The sequence below is a fragment of the Bombina bombina genome, chromosome 3 (assembly GCF_027579735.1).
Source record: "Bombina bombina isolate aBomBom1 chromosome 3, aBomBom1.pri, whole genome shotgun sequence".
NCBI lineage: Eukaryota > Metazoa > Chordata > Amphibia > Anura > Bombinatoridae > Bombina > Bombina bombina.
In genome coordinates, this window is record NC_069501.1 from 1,040,731,658 (window position 1) to 1,040,749,892 (window position 18,235).

The 18,235-nt window shown below is 36.7% G+C and overlaps 1 protein-coding gene across 5 annotated transcripts in view; it reads left to right on the plus strand.

Moving 5' to 3' along the window:
- Positions 1 to 18,235, plus strand: part of HDAC7 (histone deacetylase 7) — a 603,789-nt gene that overhangs the window by 557,105 nt on the left and 28,449 nt on the right. For all 5 annotated transcript variants that reach the window (XM_053708257.1, XM_053708258.1, XM_053708255.1 and 2 more), the window contains 4 exons: positions 1,137 to 1,244; positions 7,981 to 8,036; positions 8,332 to 8,419; positions 17,893 to 18,012. In XM_053708257.1, coding sequence (XP_053564232.1) covers positions 1,137 to 1,244; positions 7,981 to 8,036; positions 8,332 to 8,419; positions 17,893 to 18,012 — 372 coding nt within the window. The remainder of the gene's footprint in view (positions 1 to 1,136; positions 1,245 to 7,980; positions 8,037 to 8,331; positions 8,420 to 17,892; positions 18,013 to 18,235) is intronic.

The following is an 18,235-nucleotide window of genomic DNA, read 5'->3' on the forward strand; positions in this document are numbered from 1 at the left end:
ATTTGTACAGGATTTTTTTGCACAGTTTTTAAATTTGAGGCCATTCCAAACCATCAGAAAAAATGTGGTATTCATTTTTATTTCTCCATAGTTACTTACCTGCTGTTTCCCAATAAAACCAAATTCAATCATAAAACACTTTTTCCTTGGGCTCTCACATGATTTTTGGAATTATTTATTCTGCAGCCTCAACCACTTAAGCACCTATTTTGGCCCAACTGGTGATGATTTTTTGTTTTATTAATGGTAGGTGCCACACAATCATTTGAGGTTAAAGTAAGGTCTCATGATTTAGGATAATGCATAGGTGGGCTTCTTTTTTTTTATTCCTGGATTTTATAAAATACATTTGGACTATGATCTTCTGGGTTTTCTAATTTTTGATTACAGCGACTACTGTACTATTAGGGACCCATATAAGGAATGGGAACCTTAGTTTTTGTTCATTTTTAATCTTTTTATGTTGTTAAGATACACTGCCATTAATATATATATGTATTATATATTACCTTTTTTAGTCTGTTTTGAACAGCATATCTTGGCTTTTCACTTTTCTTTTATTTCAATCTTGGTCCAACAGAGAATGTTCATTTTGTAGATTGTGATACTTTTTAATGGCCCAACAAAATCAAAGTTTTTTTATTCCGTAAGTTTTGAAGATCTCACAAGTCTCTTTATCAGATGTCGATATAAAGTTTTCTCATGTGCACAGTTCACAGTTGATTAAGCACAACTGAGGCCTAGTTTAGTTAGTTTCTGAAACATCTAACTAAAATACTATACATTGGTTGTTTTTGGAGGTTATAAAAATGTTAATCGAAATTTACTCAAAATGATATGAGGTTTGGTATTGCATTCTCATTGTTAACGCTAATGGCTTGGAATGATGCCCCTAGTTTTTAGAACGTTTACTGTGTTGCAAATGAGTTACTTGGGTTCAGTTGGCTGCCATGTTACTAATATAGTAGACCATTTTTTATATACTGTAAACCCAAGTTTTTCCTACATATTCCATTATCAGATGAACCTTAGAGCTAATGTCTGTGAAATGCATGAAATTATTTACAAATCTTAATCTGGAAGGTAATCCCTGAGCTACAACCTTCTTTTTATGACATTCTGCTTTCCATTTGCAGGTGGACAGTGACACCATCTGGAACGAGCTGCACTCCTCAAACGCAGCGCGCTGGGCAGCTGGCAGTGTTATAGAGCTGGCATTTAAAGTGGCCACACGTGAATTAAAAGTAAGAGAAAGTGTTTGTTTGATTCAATAGATATAAACGTGATGATCATAGGAATAGAGTATGAGCTGACAAATCCTGGGAGCCAGGAAGCGTTGGCTCTTAGAACTATGCCCCTGTCTTCTAATTTTTAGGTTATTTGAATTTTTTTTTTTTTTGCCTGGATCCTTAATGAGACAGAAATAGGTATTTGAAATGTACTGCACTGCAATTTTTTTATTATCTCTATTTAAGATTAAATATTTTCTTGTGGTTATGTAGAGTGCAAAATATCTAATCAGAATCATCTTTTCAATTTACATATATCAGCAGAAATTAACTGGTTATGTACGTGTGACACAGTTAGCCATGTGTATGCATGTTAGCCTCTTGCTCATCTTTCGAGTGCTAGTGATGTCAGTAACAGGTCAGTGGTGGCAGCATTAATAGGCAGTTGTGTGCAGAAAAGGTACAAACTTATAAGCAGTTGTGTGCACAAAAGGTACAACCTTATAGGCAGTTGTGTGCACAAAAGGTACAACCTTATAGGCAGTTGTGTGCACAAAAGGTACAACCTTATAGGCAGTTGTGTGAACAAAAGGTACAACCTTATATGCAGTTGTGTGCACAAAAGGTACAACCTTATAGGCTGTTGTGTGCACAAAAGGTACAACCTTATAGGCAGTTGTGTGCAGAAAAGGTACAAACTTATAAGCAGTTGTGTGCAGAAAAGGTACAAACTTATAAGCAGTTGTGTGCAGAAAAGGTACAAACTTATAAGCAGTTGTGTGCACAAAAGGTACAACCTTATAGGCTGTTGTGTGCACAAAAGGTACAACCTTATAGGCAGTTGTGTGCAGAAAAGGTGCAACCTTATAGGCAGTTGTGTGCACAAAAGGTACAACCTTATAGGCTGTTGTGTGCACAAAAGGTACAACCTTATAGGCAGTTGTGTGCACAAAAGGTACAACCTTATAGGCAGTTGTGTGCACAAAAGGTACAACCTTATAGGCAGTTGTGTGCAGAAAAGGTACAAACTTATAAGCAGTAGTGTGCACAAAAGGTACAACCTTATAGGCAGTTGTGTGCACAAAAGGTACAAACTTATAAGCAGTAGTGTGCACAAAAGGTACAACCTTATAGGCAGTTGTGTGCAGAGAAGGTACAACCTTATAGGCAGTTGTGTGCACAAAAGGTACAACCTTATAGGCTGTTGTGTGCACAAAAGGTACAACCTTATAGGCAGTTGTGTGCAGAAAAGGTGCAACCTTATAGGCAGTTGTGTGCACAAAAGGTACAACCTTATAGGCTGTTGTGTGCACAAAAGGTACAACCTTATAGGCAGTTGTGTGCAGAAAAGGTACAAACTTATAAGCAGTTGTGTGCAGAAAAGGTACAAACTTATAAGCAGTTGTGTGCACAAAAGGTACAACCTTATAGGCTGTTGTGTGCACAAAAGGTACAACCTTATAGGCAGTTGTGTGCAGAAAAGGTGCAACCTTATAGGCAGTTGTGTGCACAAAAGGTACAACCTTATAGGCTGTCGTGTGCACAAAAGGTACAACCTTATAGGCAGTTGTGTGCACAAAAGGTACAACTTTATAGGCAGTTGTGTGCACAAAAGGTACAACCTTATAGGCAGTTGTGTGCACAAAAGGTACAACCTTATAGGAAGTTGTGTGCACAAAAGGTACAACCTTATAGGCTGTTGTGTGCAGAAAAGGTGCAACCTTATAGGCAGTTGTGTGCACAAAAGGTACAACCTTATAGGTAGTTGTGTGCACAAAAGGTACAACCTTATAGGCAGTTGTGTGCACAAAAGGTACAACCTTATAGGCAGTTGTGTGCACAAAAGGTACAACCTTATAGGCAGTTGTGTGCACAAAAGGTACAACCTTATAGGCAGTTGTGTGCACAAAAGGTACAACCTTATAGACTGTTGTGTGCACAAAAGGTACAACCTTATAGGCAGTTGTGTGCACAAAAGGTACAACCTTATAGGCAGTTGTGTGCACAAAAGGTACAACTTTATAAGCAGTTGTGTGCAGAAAAGGTACAACCTTATAGGCAGTTGTGTGCACAAAAGGTACAACCTTATAGGCAGTTGTGTGCACAAAAGGTACAACCTTATAGGCAGTTGTGTGCACAAAAGGTACAACTTTATAAGCAGTTGTGTGCAGAAAAGGTACAAACTTATAAGCAGTTGTGTGCAGAAAAGGTACAAACGTATAAGCAGTTGTGTGCACAAAGGGTACAACCTTATAGACTGTTGTGTGCACAAAAGGTACAACCTTATAGGCAGTTGTGTGCACAAAAGGTACAACTTTATAAGCAGTTGTGTGCAGAAAAGGTACAAACTTATAAGCAGTTGTGTGCACAAAAGGTAGAACCTTATAGGCAGTTGTGTGCACAAAAGGTACAACCTTATAGGCAGTTGTGTGCAGAAAAGGTGCAAACTTATAAGCAGTTGTGTGCACAAAAGGTACAACCTTATAGACTGTTTTGTGCACAAAAGGTACAACCTTATAGGCAGTTGTGTGCACAAAAGGTACAACCTTATAGGGAGTTGTGTGCAGAGAAGGTGCAACCTTATAGGCTGTTGTGTGCACAAAAAGTTCAACCTTATAGGCAGTTGTTTGCACAAAAGGTACAACCTTATAGGTAGTTGTGTGCACAAAAGGTACAACCTTATAGGAAGTTGTGTGCACAAAAGGTACAACCTTATAGGCAGTTGTGTGCACAAAAGGTACAACCTTATAGGAAGTTGTGTGCACAAAAGGTACAACCTTATAGGCAGTTGTGTGCAGAGAAGGTGCAACCTTATAGGCTGTTTTGTGCACAAAAAGTTCAACCTTATAGGCAGTTGTTTGCACAAAAGGTACAACCTTATAGGCAGTTGTGTGCACAAAAGGTACAACCTTATAGGAAGTTGTGTGCACAAAAGGTACAACCTTATAGGCAGTTGTGTGCACAAAAGGTACAACCTTATAGGAAGTTGTGTGCACAAAAGGTACAACCTTATAGGCAGTTGTGTGCAGAAAAGGTACAAACTTATAAGCAGTTGTGTGCAGAAAAGGTACAACCTTATAGGAAGTTGTGTGCACAAAAGGTACAACCTTATAGGCAGTTGTGTGCAGAAAAGGTACAAACTTATAAGCAGTTGTGTGCAGAAAAGGTACAACCTTATAAGCAGTTGTGTGCACAAAAGGTACAACCTTATAGGCAGTTGTGTGCACAAAAGGTACAACCTTATAGGCAGTTGTGTGCACAAAAGGTACAACTTTATAGGCAGTTGTGTGCACAAAAGGTACAACCTTATAGGCAGTTGTGTGCACAAAAGGTACAACCTTATAGGCAGTTGTGTGCACAAAAGGTACAACCTTATAGGCCGTTGTGTGCACAAAAGGTACAACCTTATAGGCAGTTGTGTGCACAAAAGGTACAACCTTATAGGAAGTTGTGTGCACAAAAGGTACAACCTTATAGGCAGTTGTGTTCAGAAAAGGTACAACCTTATAGGCAGTTGTGTGCACAAAAGGTACAACCTTATAGGCAGTTGTGTGCACAAAAGGTACAACCTTATAGGCAGTTGTGTGCACAAAAGGTACAACCTTATAGGCAGTTGTGTGCAGAAAAGGTACAACTTTATAGGCAGTTGTGTGCAGAAAAGGTGCAACCTTATAGGCTGTTGTGTGCACAAAAAGTTCAACCTTATAGGCAGTTGTGTGCACAAAAGGTACAACCTTATAGGCAGTTGTGTGCAGAAAAGGTACAACCTTATAGGCAGTTGTGTGCACAAAAAGTACAACCTTATAGGTAGTTGTGTGCACAAAAGGTACAACCTTATAGGCAGTTGTGTGCACAAAAAGTACAACCTTATAGGTAGTTGTGTGCACAAAAGGTACAACCTTATAGGTAGTTGTGTGCACAAAAGGTACAACCTTATAGGCAGTTGTGTGCACAAAAGGTACAACCTTATAGGCAGTTGTGTGCACAAAAGGTACAACCTTATAAGCTGTTGTGTGCACAAAAGGTACAACCTTATAGGCAGTTGTGTGCACAAAAGGTACAACCTTATAGGCTGTTGTGTGCACAAAAGGTACAACCTTATAGGCAGTTGTGTGCACAAAAGGTACAACCTTATAGGCAGTTGTGTGCACAAAAGGTACAACCTTATAGGCAGTTGTGTGCACAAAAGGTACAACCTTATAGGCAGTTGTGTGCACAAAAAGTTCAACCTTATAGGCAGTTGTGTGCAGAAAAGGTACAAACTTATAAGCAGTTGTGTGCAGAAAAGGTACAAACTTATAAGCAGTTGTGTGCAGAAAAGGTACAAACTTATAAGCAGTTGTGTGCACAAAAGGTACAACCTTATAGGCAGTTGTGTGCAGAAAAGGTACAAACTTATAAGCAGTTGTGTGCAGAAAAGGTACAACCTTATAGGCAGTTGTGTGCACAAAAGGTACAACCTTATAGACTGTTGTGTGCACAAAAGGTACAACCTTATAGGCAGTTGTGTGCACAAAAGGTACAACTTTATAAGCAGTTGTGTGCAGAAAAGGTACAAACTTATAAGCAGTTGTGTGCACAAAAGGTACAACCTTATAGGCAGTTGTGTGCACAAAAGGTACAACCTTATAGGCAGTTGTGTGCACAAAAGGTACAACTTTATAAGCAGTTGTGTGCAGAAAAGGTACAAACTTATAAGCAGTTGTGTGCACAAAAGGTACAACCTTATAGACTGTTGTGTGCACAAAAGGTACAACCTTATAGGCAGTTGTGTGCACAAAAGGTACAACTTTATAAGCAGTTGTGTGCAGAAAAGGTACAACCTTATAGGCAGTTGTGTGCAGAAAAGGTGCAAACTTATAAGCAGTTGTGTGCACAAAAGGTACAACCTTATAGAATGTTGTGTGCACAAAAGGTACAACCTTATAGGCAGTTGTGTGCACAAAAGGTACAACTTTATAAGCAGTTGTGTGCACAAAAGGTACAACCTTATAGGGAGTTGTGTGCAGAGAAGGTGCAACCTTATAGGCTGTTGTGTGCACAAAAAGTTCAACCTTATAGGCAGTTGTTTGCACAAAAGGTACAACCTTATAGGCAGTTGTGTGCACAAAAGGTACAACCTTATAGGAAGTTGTGTGCACAAAAGGTACAACCTTATAGGCAGTTGTGTGCACAAAAGGTACAACCTTATAGGAAGTTGTGTGCACAAAAGGTACAACCTTATAGGCAGTTGTGTGCAGAAAAGGTACAAACTTATAAGCAGTTGTGTGCAGAAAAGGTACAACCTTATAGGAAGTTGTGTGCACAAAAGGTACAACCTTATAGGAAGTTGTGTGCACAAAAGGTACAACCTTATAGGCAGTTGTGTGCACAAAAGGTACAACCTTATAGGCTGTTGTGTGCACAAAAGGTACAACCTTATAGGCAGTTGTGTGCACAAAAGGTACAACCTTATAGGCAGTTGTGTGCACAAAAGGTACAACCTTATAGGCTGTTGTGTGCACAAAAGGTACAACCTTATAGGCAGTTGTGTGCACAAAAGGTACAACCTTATAGGAAGTTGTGTGCACAAAAGGTACAACCTTATATGCAGTTGTGTGCACAAAAGGTACAACCTTATAGGCTGTTGTGTGCACAAAAGTTACAACCTTATAGGAAGTTGTGTGCACAAAAGGTACAACCTTATAGGCAGTTGTGTGCAGAAAAGGTACAACATTATAGGCAGTTGTGTGCGCAAAAGGTACAACTTTATAGGCAGTTGTGTGCACAAAAGGTACAACCTTATAGGCAGTTGTGTGCACAAAAGGTACAACCTTATAGGCAGTTGTGTGCACAAAAGGTACAACCTTATAGACAGTTGTGTGCACAAAAGGTACAACCTTATAGGCAGTTGTGTGCACAAAAGGTACAACTTTATAGGCAGTTGTGTGCACAAAAGGTACAACCTTATAGGCAGTTGTGTGCACAAAAGGTACAACCTTATAGACAGTTGTGTGCACAAAAGGTACAACCTTAGGTAGTTGTGTGCACAAAAGGTACAACCTTATAGGCAGTTGTGTGCACAAAAGGTACAACTTTATAGACAGTTGTGTGCACAAAAGGTACAACCTTATAGACAGTTGTGTGCACAAAGGGTACAACCTTATAGGCTGTTGTGTGCACAAAAAGTACAACCTTATAGGTAGTTGTGTGCACAAAATGTACAACCTTATAGGCAGTTGTGTGCACAAAAAGTACAACCTTATAGGCAGTTGTGTGCACTGAATTGTTTTAGTTGTGATCACTTTTAACTGAAGCAGTTTTGCAGATGCACTTAGTTTACAAAAAATGCTCCTGATGGTATTTGTATTGCCCTACTGTGCAATTAGACATCATTTTTTGCTCTGTTTGTTTGCTACATCTATAGTTTTGTAGAGTGAAGTTGCACCACCATATGAAAAACTAGTCCAGCAAAACACAGTAATATAATAATGCAGTCATGTTGACACAATATTGGTAATTCATTTACTGAAACAGTTTTTAATTGTTTTTTAGAAATGTAACTTGTTTCTTCCCTTTCTTCATAGCATTCCATGTACATCTTTGCCTTTTTGTTTGTTTGATATCTGTTACTTTAGCATTTGCTGAAAGGCCTGTGTCCATAGCCCGCACTGTACACTAATAGTGCTTACAAAACACAGCATTCACAATACGTTTTAAATTATTTTGATTCCAGTAATAATATTTATATATTTTTTTCCTTTTCTTACAGAACGGTTTTGCATTAGTGAGACCTCCTGGACACCACGCAGATCCTACAAATGCAATGTACGTATTCTATACCATTTATATCCCTCCACCCTTGATAAGACAATGCACTGACTTTGTATATTGACTACTGAAGAACATAGCATTTGCTTTCTGTTGGAGCATGTTATATAATGTAGTTATAACTTAACCAACCTGGGGGTGTCACAGAGCTGTTTTCATGTTTGCTTTGATCCACGTTTCATGTGTTTATGTCTGACCGAGTACCTCAGGCTGATTACCTGACACAAAGCATATATTTCCAGCTCCCATAAAAGTACTGTATGTTCTGACATTGTATTTATGGTTTCCTTAGGGGTTTTTGTTTCTTTAACTCTGTGGCCATTGCAGCAAAGCAGCTACAGCAAAGACTGGATGTCAGAAAGATATTAATTGTGGACTGGGTGAGTGTTAAACCTCAAAGCACTTTGCAGTTTATTCCATGTGCACACATCAGTGGCAGACGTTATACGTTTCTCTGTAAATAATTGGGTGGCAACCCACAGTTCAAACATAAAGCAACCATTGTAGGATATATTGATCATTTTCTAACAAGTATATGAAAAAGCAACATGTAAATGTGTTACTATTGTGGAACATTAAGTTAAAGCTATTTAAATAGATACTTAAATGATAAGAAATTTAAGTCCAATCCTAGGGATACATTCTCACTGGCTGATAAGGACAAATCCCACAGTGAGGGTGGTGGACATTTACACACACAATCATTAATGAAAACAAAGTAATTTTTTATGCAAAGCAGGAACTTTTATATTTCAGACACAAACTTGTAATGCATTTGAAAATACCCTCATTTAATAGTAATAAAATAATAATAGCAATATAAAGAAGAAAAATGGCTTAAAGTAAAAGAACAATTAGCACATCTATTATGACCTCAGATAAGAATTTAATTTTATTTAGAGTCTGAGTTATAATTATATTTTTGTTCAATATACATTTTAATTTTATAATATAACTACATGTATTTTGTATTTTGTTAAAGGACAAGCAGTAACAAAAGTTATTGTTATGCCATTTAGCACATCTGCTGCAATTGCAAGTCATAATAATATACTAAAGTAAAGTAAAACAGTTTAACCAAAACACGCTCACAACTTGTGAATTTCTCATATATGTAAATATGTCCACCACAATGCTGTCCTGGTCTTTAGTAAATAATTTGTGACATTGGCACATGTACCCAAACCTTGTGTCATTATGATGTTAGTACAGTCAAATGTGCAATAGCCAACTGTGCTATTTAATATACTAAATCTGATTGTACTGCACATTGGCATCTGATCAGTTGGAGATATTAATAAATGTGAGGAAGTGCCATCCTTGCTTACTGTTTCAGTTTATAGTTTTAACAACTATATTATACAGTATTCCTAAATATCCTAAATCTTCCTTTAATATGATGTACATCATGAGCCAGGGCTGACGTAAGTGTGCCAATTTTGTTCAAGATATCAAACCTATCTTGTATATGAAACACCATAGAAAACAGGTAAGAACCATAGGCCCAACAAGTCTACCTATAGAGAACAATCGGCTAGATTACGAGTTTTGCGTTAGCCTTAAAAAGCAGTGTTGAGAGGTCCCAACGCGGCTTTTTAATGCCCGCTGGTATTACAAGTCTGACAGGTACAGGTGTACCGCTCACTTTTTTTCCGCGACTTGAGCATACCGTAAATCCCCTTACATCAATTGCGTATTCTATCTTTTTAATGGGATTTGCCTAACGCCAGTATTACGAGTCTTGGACAAAGTGAGCGGTAGACCCTCTCCTGTCAAGACTCCTACTGCATTTAAAAGTCAGTAGTTAAGAGTTTTATGGGCTAACGCCGGAACAGAAAACTATTAACTAAAGTGCTAAAAAGTACACTAACACCCATAATCTACCTATTAACCCCTAAACCGAGCCCCCCCCACATTGCATACACTATAATAAAACATTTTAACCCCTAATCTGCCGACCGGACATCGCCGCCACTTTAATAAATGTATTAACCCCTAAACCGCCTCACTCCCGACTCGCAAACACTAGTTAAATTGTATTAACCCCTAATCTGCCGTCCCTAACATCGCCGACACCTACTTACATTTATTAACCCCTAATCTGCCGAACCCAACGTCGCCGCCGCCACTATATAAAAGTTATTAACCCCTAAATCTAAGTCTAACCCTAAACCTAACCCCCCCTAACTTAAATATAATTTAAATAAATATAAATAAAATTATTACAATTAACTAAATTATTCCTATTTAAAACTAAATACTTACCTATAAAATAAACCTAAGCTAGCTACAATATAACTAATAGTTACATTGTATCTAGCTTAGGGTTTATTTTTATTTTACAGGCAACTTTGTATTTATTTTAACTAGGTACAATAGTTATTAAATAGTTATTAATTATTTAATAACTACCTAGCTAAAATAAATACAAGTTTACCTGTAAAATAAATCCTAACCTAAGTTACAATTACACCTAACACTACACTATAATTAAATTAATTACCTACACTAACTACAATTAAATACAATTAAATGAAATAAACTAAAGTACGAAAAACAACAAACACTAAATTACAGAAAATAAAAAAAATATTACAAAATTTTAAACTAATTACACCTAATCTAATCCCCCTAATAAAATAAAAAATCCCCCCAAAATAATAAAATCCCCTACCCTATACTAAATTACAAATAGCCCTTAAAAGGGCCTTTTGCGGGGCATTGCCCCAAAGTAATCAGCTCTTTTAACTGTAAAAAAAAAATACAATACCCCCCCAACATTAAAACCCACCACCCACACACCCAGCCCTACTATAAAACCCACCCAATCCCCCCTTAATAAAATCTAACACTACCCCCTTGAAGATCACCCTACCTTGAGACGTCTTCACCCAGCCGGGCACAAGTGGTCCTCCAGAAGGCAGAAGTCTTCATCCGATCCGGGCAGAAGAGGTCCTCCAGATGGCAGAAGTCTTCATCCAGGCGGCATCTTCTATCTTCATCCTTCCGGAGCAGAGCGGGTCCATCTTGAAGACATCCGACACGGAGCATCCTCTTCCATCCGACGGCGACTGAAGAATGAAGGTTCCTTTAAGTGACGTCATCCAAGATGGCGTCCCTTGAATTTCCGATTGGCTGATAGAGTCCTATCAGCCAATCGGAATTAAGGTAGGAAAAATCCTATTGACCTCGCATTCTATTGGCTATTCCAATCAGCCAATAGAATGCGAGGTCAATCCGATTGGCTGATTGCATCAGCCAATAGGATTTTTCCTACCTTAAGAGCTGATTACTTTGGGGCAATGCCCCGCAAAAGGCCCTTTTAAGGGCTATTTGTAATTTAGTATAGGGTAGGGAATTTTATTATTTTGGGGGGATTTTATTTTTATTAGGGGGATTAGATTAGGTGTAATTAGTTTAAAATTTTGTAATTATTTTTTTATTTTCTGTGATTTAGTCTTTGTTGTTTTTCGTACTTTAGTTTATTTAATTTAATTGTATTTAATTGTAGTTAGTTTAGGTAATTAATTTAATTATAGTGTAGTGTTAGGTGTAATTGTAACTTAGGTTAGGATTTATTTTACAGGTAAACTTGTATTTATTTTAGCTAGGTAGCTATTAAATAGTTAATAACTATTTAATAACTATTGTACCTAGTTAAAATAAATACAAAGTTGCCTGTAAAATAAAAATAAATCCTAAAATAGCTACAATGTAATTATTAGTTAATATTGTAGCTATATTAGGGTTTATTTTATAGGTAAGTATTTAGTTTTAAATAGCAATAATGTAGTTAATAATAGTAATTTTATTTAGATTTATTTAAATTATATTTGTTAGGGGGGTTATGTTTAGGGTTAGACTTAGATTTAGGGGTTAATAACTTTATTATAGTGGTGGCGACGTTGGGGGGCAGATTAGGGGTTAATAACTATAATGTAGGTGTCAGCGATGTTAGGGGCAGCAGATTAGGGGTTCATAGGTATAATGTAGGTGGTGGCGGTGTCCGGAGCGGCAGATTAGGGGTTAATAATATAATGCAGGTGTCGGCGATGTCAGGGGCGGCAGATTAGGGGTTAATAAGTGTTAGATTAGGGGTGCTTAGACTCGGGGTTTATGTTAGGGTGTTAGGTGTAGACATAACTTTTATTTCCCCATAGGAATCAATGTGGCTGCGTTAGGAGCTGAACACTGCTTTTTTGCAGGTGTTAGGTTTTTTTTCAGCCGGCTCAGCCCCATTGATTCCTATGGGGAAATCGTGCACGGGCACGTTTAGCCAGCTCATTGATACCGTAAGCAGCGCTGGTATTGAGGTGAGATGTGGAGCTAAATTTTGCTCTCCGCTCACTTTTCTGAGGCTAACGCAGCCATTCAGACAACTCGTAATACCAGCGCTGACAAAACAAAACTCGTAATCTAGGTGAATCTTAATTAGTTTGTAGGACCTCCTTATCACAGGCATCCTTGAAGTTCCCCACAGCAGTGCTGTTTAAATTGATATGTAAACTAATATAAAGTGTTTGTGCACAGCTTAAAGGGACAGTCTAGTCCAAAATAAACTTTCATGTGTCAGATAGAGAATGTAATTTTAAACAATTTTCCAATTTACTTTTATCACCTATTTTGCTTTGTTCTCTTGGTATTCTTAGTTGAAAGCTAGGAGGTTCATATGCTAATTACAAAGCCATTGAAGGCTGCCTCTTCTCTCAGGGCATTTTGACAATTTTTCACCACTAGAGGGTGTTAGTTTGTGTGTGTCATATAGATAACACTGTGCTCACGCACGAGGAGTTCAGGTGAGCCAGCTCTGATTGGCTAAAATGGATGTCTGTCAAAAGAACTGACATAAGGGGGCATTTTGCAGAGGCTTTGATACAAGGTAATCACAGAGGTAAAAAGTGTATTAATATAACTGTGTTGGTTGTGCAAAACTTGGGAATGGGTAATAAAGGGATTATCTATCTTTTAAAATAATAACAATTCTAGTGTAGACTTTGCCTTTAAAGGGGCATAATACTCATATGCTTGAAACTTGAAACTGATGCAGTATAACTGTAAAAAGCTGACAGGAAAATATCACCTGACCATCTCTTTGTAAAAAAAGAGGATATTTTACCTCACAACTTCCTCAGCTCAGCAGAGTAAGTTCTGTGTAAAAAACTATGCTTCAGCTGCTGCCCAGCTGCAGGTAAAAAAAAATAATAATTAAGAAATAAACAGCAGCCAATCAGCATCAACAGTGCTGAGGTCATGAACTCTTTTACTGTGATCTCATGAGATTTCACTTAACTCTCATGAGATTTCATAGTAAACTTCCTTAAACTGAATAGGGAAATACAATGAGTGTGCACATAAGCTCACTCCCTTAGCTGTCCCGGGACAGATATACTGACTTGCTCCTTTACAATGGGATGTGGCTACTGAGGAATTTTTGAGGTAAAATATCTTTCTTTTTTACATAGAAATGTTCAGGTGATATTTTCTAGTCAGCTTTTTACAGCTATGCTGCATCACTTTCAAGTGTTTCAACATTTGGGTATCATGGCCCTTTAAACAAGTACCAAATCTTTACATGTTTAATATTGAGATCTATTGGTAGCCAAAAAATTGACATAAGCATTATTTTCAGCTTAGTGTTGTTTTTTTTAATTTTTTAAATAGAAAAATAATACATTTTAAAATATCCTCTCTTGAATGCCACAACAACTAAATAAGTTGTTACATCCTTTTAAATTCAGAATACATACTCTATTAAACTAGTTAAGCAGATGTTTGCCAAAAGCCGTGCCTTGGTGAAATAAATATCTCTACTCAAGTAAAACGCATGATTTCAGTTGGCAGCATTATTTTCTGCATTTTAGTTGTCAAGTTATAAGAAGTCCAGTTTAAAATTGGATGTTTTTCATAATACTTGGTTGGCACTGTGCCACAGTTCTGCTGGTTCTATGGTTTTCTGATACCAGCACTTAGAACGGTGCTTTTTACTGTAAGACTGAATTTCTTTATTTTCACCACTATTTATATTCTATTAAAGGGACATTATACACTCATTTTTTCTTTGCATAAATGTTTTGTAGATGATCTATTTATATAGCCCATAAAGTTTTTTTTTAAAAAAATGTATAGTTTTGCTTATTTTTAAATAACATTGCTCTGATTTTCAGACTCCTAACCAAGCCCCAAAGTTTTATTTGAATACCGTCAGCTACCTTCTCCAGCTTGCTCCTGTTTGTGTAAAGGGTTGTTTCATATGCAAAAGAAGGGGGAGGGGGGGGGAGTGTCTTATTTGCCACTTGCAGTGGGCTTTCCAGCTACCTTTTCAACAGAGCTAAACTAAGAGGTTCTAAGTAAGTTTTTAAACATTTTTATACTGGATTTTTATATCAGTATCTGTGCATCTTATTCTTTATAGTAGTGTCTATTACAAGCAGTTATATGAAAATGAGTGTATACTGTCCCTTTAAGGTTCAGTTGTTGTGCTTGTTTCAGCTTGTCATTGATGTCTCTATTAAAAGCTGGAATCCTGTGCTTTAGAGTTGTGTTTTAGATATAGATCATTAGATATGGAGTTCAGGACATTCTAAGAGAAATTAAAGGGACATGAAACCCAAAAATTTCCTTTCATGCTTCAGATAGAAAATACAATTTTAAACAACTTTTTAATTTACTTCTATTATTTAATTTGTTTTATTCTCTTGGTATCATTTGTTGAAGGAGCAGCAATGCACTACTGTTTTCTAACTAAACACATGGGTGTGCCAATGACAACCTAGATTCTCTGCTACCCCTGAGCTTTTTAGCAAAGAATAACAAGATAATGAAGCAAATTAAATAATAGAAGTAAATTGGAAAGTTGTTTAAAATTGTATTCTCTATCTGAACCATGAAAGAAAATGTTTGGGTTTCATGTCCCTTTAAGTGTTAACTGGGCTACTGTTATGTTGGATTCTAAACTACAGGAGTGCATTTCATGTAATAGATATGCAAACTAAAAAGTTGTAGAATTATTATGAAAACCATAAAATATTCCCAGAACATTTATTTTTTATTTTTTTTACTTTGCATCCTTCACCTAAAGTACAAGTGCAAAATGATTTTCTAGAGTAGAAGAACAATGCAATCTATAGAAATATGTTGCAATTTTATTTTGTACTTGGTGATTTTATGCATTTATTCATATTTAAAAGCGACATGAAATCCATAATTACATGTTAAAGGGTCAGATAGAGCATTCAGTTAACTTCTATTATCAAATTTACCTTATGCTCTTGATATTCTTTGTTTAAAGCATACCTAGATATGATTGGGAGCAGCAGTTTACTACTGGGAGCTAGATGGTGAATGGTGGCTGCACACATGTGCCTCTTGTCATTGGCTCATCAGATGTTTTCATCCAGCTCCCTGTAGTGCATAGATGCTCTGGAGTTGACTTTATATGTTTAACCCCCCTTTCAAGGCATAAGCACATAGTTATATGCAAACAATAGTGTAATAAGAAAATGTGAAATTATAGCATTTCCTTTTTATACTTTTTATGTCCCTTTAAATTAAACTAGTTTAAAGGCATAGTAAAGTCATAAGTAAACTTTTAATTATTATAAAGAGCTTGTAATTTTAAACAACTTTTCAGTTTACTTCTATTATATATTTAGTTTGGCTCAAACAGATGTGTTCAGCTACTAGTGCATTGCAGCTCCTTCAACAAAGTATACCAAAAGAATTAATCAAATTTGATAATATAAGTCATTTAAGAAGTTGTTTAACAAAACTGTACACTCTGTCTGAATTATGAAAGTAAAAATATGCGTTTCATATCCCTTTAAATGTTAGCAGCAATGCACCCAATGTTTTTCAGAATGAAGCAGATTCTGACACTGAAACACACACGCGATCCAATGTTTGTCAAAATGAAGCAGATTCTGACACTGAAACACACACGCGATCCAATGTTTGTCAGAATGAAGCAGATTCTGACACTGAAACACACGCGATCCAATGTTTGTCAGAATGAAGCAGATTCTGACACTGAAACACACACGCGATCCAATGTTTGTCAGAATGAAGCAGATTCTGACACTGAAACACACACGCGATCCAATGTTTGTCAGAATGAAGCAGATTCTGACACTGAAACACACACGCATACCTCTGTTTGTCAGAATGAAGCAGATTCTGATACTGAAACACACACGCGATCCAATGTTTGTCAGAATAAAAGCAGATTCTGACACTGAAACACACACGCATACCTCTGTCAGAATGAAACAGATTCTGACACTGAAACACACACGCATACCTCTGTATGTCAGAATGAAACAGATTCTGACACTGAAACACACACGCATACCTCTGTATGTCAGAATGAAACAGATTCTGACACAGAATCACCCACACATACCTCTGGGTCATTCTTGTCAGACTGAAACAGATTCTGACACTGATACTCACATGCATGCAACCATATTGAAAGAAAGAACGTTATTTTAAGGATTTTGCAGCTGTGGTAATTGATGTTATACCTTAGTATTTTATGGAAACTATATAAAAGTTTTGCACTTCTTGAGAAATAGTTTTATATAGGTTAACACAATCTTTTTATTATTTATTACTAATAAATAAACCCTAGTGTCACAGCAGTGTAAGCTTTTTTTAACTAGATGGGAAAAACGGAATACCTTATAGGCAGTGCAGTAAATATAATGGTTTATATTAAAGAATGATGTTGCGTTTATGTTTTTTTTGTTTTTGTTTTTTTAAAGGGACAGTCAAATTAAACTTTCATGTTTCAGATAGGGCATGTCATTTTAAACACCTTTCCTATTTACTTTTATCATCAATTTATTCTTTGTTGGAAATTAAACATAGGAAGGCTCATATGCAAATTTCTAAACCATTGAAGGCGCCTCTTATCTCAGTACATTTGCCAGTTTTTTACAGCTAGACAGTGCTAGTTGATGCGTGCCATATAGATAACGTGCTCACTCCTGTGCAGTCACCTAGGAGTGAAAACTGGCTAAAATACAAGTCTGTCAAAAAGAACTGTAATAAGGGGCTTAGATAGAAGACAATCAAGTAAAAAAGTATATTAATATAACGGTGTTGGTTATGCAAATCTGGGGAATGGGTAATAAAAGGATTATCTATCTTTTTAAACAATAAAAATTCTGGGGTAGACTGTCCCTTTAAATGGACACTCATGTCAAAATGAAACATTCATGATTTGGATAGAGCAGAAACATCTTTCCAATTTACTTCCATTAACAAAATGTGCACTGTCTTTTTATATTTACACTTTTTGAGTCATCAGCTCCTACTGAGCATGTGCAAGAATTCACAGAATATACGTATATGCATTTGTGATTGGCTGATGACTGTCGCATAATACAGGGGGAGTGGATATAGACATAACTTTAAAATGTGTTAGAAAAATATCTACTACTCATTTTGAAGTGCTATTGCATTGTCAATTTATCATGCATTTGTTGATTATGTAAATCTACTGTATTTACTGGTACTAAGCTTTATAACAATAATATATACACAAAGAAAAGAAAGGACTGATTATACAAACTCAAGAGTCAAAGAATGGCAAGGCCGCACCAATGCATATTATTAACCAATCTTGTATTTATTGTGAGAACAAAAAAGTAACACTTAACGCCATATTATTTTTTAAATAAAATAAATGATTCTAAAAACATTTTATGAGTGCCACAACCCCTTGAATTATAGCTTTATAACAATAGTAATAGTTGTTGTAGCTGTGGCTGTAGATTTGTGCTAGTGACTTCTGTGCCCCCACCCCTGGAATTAGTATCCTTTTAATTAATTGTCCTCTGTCTCACTTTTCCAGGATGTGCACCATGGTAATGGAACACAGCAGATCTTTTACAAGGACCCAAACGTCCTCTACATCTCCCTGCATCGACATGATGATGGCAACTTTTTCCCTGGGAGTGGAGCAGCTGATGAGGTGACACAAAATATAATGATATAATGATAACTTACAACTATTCCTCTCAGATTGTCATAATGCAAAATGAGGTCTTTGACTTTCAAAGTCTTTTTATCCCACCATAGTGAGACATCTTGTTGTAATAGCAGCCAGATGACACATTACAAAATCTCTAGAATTGATATTATAGATCACGTGCAGCTCCTAATACAGAAGGGACTCTAGGGGATGAAGGGCAGAG